Raw genomic sequence first — 4537 nt, forward strand, 5'->3', positions numbered from 1 at the left:
CATATTATATAATAAACTATAAATATTTGATATCAATTATTGTTTTGAATAAATAACAAATTTTTATTATCAGATCCATTATACGTTTACCATTTCATGTAACTGAGATTAAAAAAATTATAAATTTTTATAAATTTGTAAATTCTTTTGCACGTAATATAATACAGTCAAAATTTGATATTTTTAGTATCAAATCAAATTTTGTAGCTTAAATCATTCACATGCTGTTAATCACATCAAATAAAAAAAGTTCACATATTATTAGCAAATTAAAAATATCCAGAAACATTATTACAAATCAAAGATACTAAAAAGTATAAATCAAGAATCTTTTGGAAAGAAGGTACATGTTCTTTTATTTTGACCTTCTTGACAGTAAAAGTCCACAACAATTCGTTTTTGTTGTTATCTTTTCATCTAAATTTTTCTTTCTCTTTTTTCTTGGTCTCCCAGGCATCTTTTTGTATCTAGCTGGCAAGACCACTTCTTCCAAAATAGAATCCGAAGCTTTTTATTCTCTTTTGTCTGACATTGGTTCTATTGGAATTGCATAAGTATTTGTTAATGTATCGTGTTTATAATAATCAGATCACTAGGGGTGTACATCTGTTATACTCTTCTTCTTCAAGACGGCTATTGCATGTGGACAAGGTATCTCGTCATGTTGAAATCTTCCACATGAACAAGTTTTCCTCTCAAGACAAACAATGTATCTAATCCCACGTTCATACACTGAAAAAATAAACTCGGAAGATGCAGCAACCTGCAATTTTTTAAAAAAATAGAGAGACAGTCAACAAGTTTTTTAATTTATTTTTGTTTAACAATAAAATAATAAATACAAAGCAAATATGTACCTTCATTTTTGCACTTTTTGATGCGCTTAAAATCAGTATTTCTTCAAATCTTCTACCAAATGTTTCTTTTTTATAAGAAGCTATTTCTCTATTTTTACAATTCCAAAGAACCAAATAGAATTCTAACTTCCTCCAAAAAAATCTATAATGGGTAATTGTCATGCATCAACAAGGCAATCATTGATACATTCAGCTATATTTGAAGTCATCATTCTCCCACGGTTCACTGTTGCATGAGACCTAGACCACCTTTCATACCTAGCATCTTGAAGATACTTTTTTACTCTTCCATCTATTTTATCCAATTTAGCCATCAATTTTTTAAAAACATCTTTTCTATAAGCCTTAGCCATTGAGTAAAACAAATCACTTAGAATGGTCCTTCTTCTCCTAAAGTTTGACTACACATTTTTTCAGAGGTGCCATATGCATGCAAAATAAGGAACAGTTGGATAAACAATACTCACACCTTTCTTTATGCTTTCATTTCTGTCAGATACAAGTCATACAACACACATTTTTTCCCTCTCACCAAATGCATTCTTAAATTGTTGAAAGAACCATGTCCGTGAACAATCATTTTTCGTGTCAACATTTTCGTACGCCAAAGGCAATATTCAACCTTAATATATAAACACAAAATAACATATACTAAATAACTACTTAATATTAAAAAAATAATAAAATAAATTTATAAACATGTCATACCTGCTCTATCGAGTGTACTAGCAGACACAAATGTACCTCGATAAGCTCCACTAAGGTATGAAGCATCAACAACAACAACTGACCTATAGAACTCAAATCCTCTCATCATTGGTCTTACTGATATGAAAAGATACGTAAATTCGTTGTATTCAGACTTATGCATCCTTATATATGAATTTGGATACACAGTTTCCAACATATATGTGTATCTTGGCATGTTTCTGTATCCATCAGCAGGTTTTCCTCTTATAAGTTTCAATGCACGCTCTTTTGCGCGCCATACTTGTTGATAAGAAATCTCAACGCCATACATTTTCCTGATATCATCAATTATATCGCTCGGAGTATGTTTTCTTTTATGATTTCCTAATTTAGGCGTTGTCACACCACTAACAAACTCAACTGTGGCTTGTACCTTGCTTAATACCCTATTCCTTAATAGACATGTATGTTCACTATTAAAGTATCTCACTATGAATGTTTCTGAATTCTTCTTAACAGATGCCTTTAATTTCCACCAACAATCATCTGAATGACAAACTAATACGTAGCTGCAATAAAAAAATATATATATTGGTTATTTGCTAAGGTTGATTGTTTTAGTAAACAAAAAAGAAAAAAAAATTAGAAAAAGATACTTTATTTCATTTTCACAATAGAAATGATACTTCATAATAAATATATCACATATTGATAATTTATTCTGTAAATTGATCATAAATATTACATTTACTGGTTTTAACATTCAAAATGTGAAAAACATCATTAGCATCAAATCATATTACACAGAAAACTACACGTAACATATAATATTAATGTATCATACTAAATATATTACAAACAAATTATATATCATTAAAAATATTAACATATAAATTGAAAACAAATTTTTTTTTATCAGATCTTTTAACTTTAAAGTTGTTTTTATTCTTTATATTGTAATTTTCCATTACCGCATTCAGAGTTGACTTATCCTTATACATTTGATTCTCTTCCACAACTGAATTATTGGTGTCTGATATATACTTATCAACATCCATTTCCGGTATGTAATATGCATCATCAATTGATGATTCAACAATATTGTGAGCCTTTACGTCGCTTTTTTCACCCTCAACACACATGATGTCACCTGTTGTTGCATCGAAATTTATTATCTCTTCAACACCTTTATCTGAAGTATCAATGCATAAAGAATAAGTTCCGAACCCAAACTCATGTTTCTTAATTTCTATATACAATTTTACACCCATATCAGTCCGAATACACAATGGAGACGAATTCCCTTCAATAACATATCTAATCTCTATATTTTTTTTTGATTTGTCAATACCCAGCTCAGCCGCAATTGCTGAAATAAGATTCATGAACGAAATATTTTCACCAACCACTATCCCATCACTTTTGTATCGCTCATACATAACATTACTTTTCCATATTTTAGAATGTCGCAACAAGATCGAAATATTCATCTTTAAAAGTTCAGAATCGGCGTTCCAGAGATTTTTTTTACACAAAATGATTTTTTTTCTGATTCAGAATCTGAATTTTTTAATATTATGAAATTGAATAATGCAATAAATTAGTACATTTTTTATGCAGATTTGACGGTAATCTTTTTTTGCGCCGTAACAGTTAACATAAAAAAAAATTAAAGTATCCGTCCATTTCTATTTACATATCATTTTGTTTTATAAAATATTTGGATTTCTCAAAAAAAAAGATTTTCTGGTAAATATTGATATTATAGGAATAGAACGTAATTTATCATTTACCTAATTTTAGTAAAATAAATTACTTTGATATTTATTACAGTCTAATAAATCAAAAACTGACTTTTAAGCCCATCCAAACAGTTTCTTCCTTCCTCACTCCCCAATTACTACTTCACTTCACTCTATAAATAGAAACTGTCCTTCACTTGTAACCCTAACTCTCTCTAATCTTCCCCTTTTGCCTAAAAAATGGGTGTGATGATTGAATATGTGTTTAGCTGGTTTACGCCCACTGTTCTCTTCTGCGTGTTGAATCTCGCCATTGCTACTCTTCTCATTACTTCCACCTTCAGAAATACTAGTAATGACAAGAAACAAGAGGCCAGTGAAGATCAACTCCCTACAACTCCATCTCTGTTACAGCGTGTGAGGTCTGTAAACTTGTCTTTATTCCCAGATCCATTTAATTATTCCCCTTTAACTACTCATTATAATTTCCCCCAAAACAGTCCCTCTTTGCTTCAGCGAGTCCGTTCTATCAATTTCTCTTTCTCTTCCCAAAAACCCACCCCACCATTTCCATCTCTCGATGAACAACAAGTAGAAGATTTGAAATGTCACGTGACAAGAAGCAAATCTGTCACGTGCGCTGAGGAGGAGAAAAAAGTAGGGAATCATCATCATCGTGGTGGTGGTGGTGGAGGGAGGAAGTTGTTTAGGGATGAGGAAGAAAATGCAGTTGATAAGAAAGCAGATGATTTTATAAATAAGTTTCGGGAGGAATTGAAGATGCAAAGAGTTCAATCTATGGAAATGTTGAATAGAGGAGTCTCCATTTAAGACATATGATAATCATTTCTTTTCTCTCTAATTCAAAACTCAAAACATGTCCGTCTCTTTATTGAATTGTATTCTTTTACTATTTTAATTTCTTATGATAAAAGTAAGTGGCAATTTTTTTGTTTATATCATGCTTAAAAACTTCAATTCTTTCTAAATTTCTAAATCTTATCAAGCCTACATTTTGGACAACTTAAGTCAAACTAGTTCTCCTTTGGTAATTCAAGCACAAGATATATATATATATATGTATATATATATAAGTTCTCCTCTTTAGATCCAAAACTTTTAAGAAAAGTAGTTGAAAGTACAAACCACAAAAAGTCTATGACTTTCTTCAAACTGAACTAATTTCAAACAAAATTAAAAAATCAATATAGTATTAATGATTAGAAAAAGTTGTTCGGATTCAAAAAT

At 30.2% G+C, this 4537-nt stretch overlaps 1 protein-coding gene across 1 annotated transcript; it reads left to right on the forward strand.

Moving 5' to 3' along the window:
* Positions 1–3474: 3474 nt before the first annotated feature.
* Positions 3475–4246, forward strand: LOC107025406. The gene has a single exon (XM_015226193.2). The coding sequence runs from the start codon at positions 3530–3532 to the stop codon at positions 4118–4120; it is 591 nt and encodes a 196-aa protein (XP_015081679.1). The 5' UTR covers positions 3475–3529; the 3' UTR covers positions 4121–4246.
* The last annotated feature ends 291 nt before the right edge of the window (positions 4247–4537 follow it).

This window comes from Solanum pennellii, chromosome 7, assembly GCF_001406875.1.
Source record: "Solanum pennellii chromosome 7, SPENNV200".
NCBI lineage: Eukaryota > Viridiplantae > Streptophyta > Magnoliopsida > Solanales > Solanaceae > Solanum > Solanum pennellii.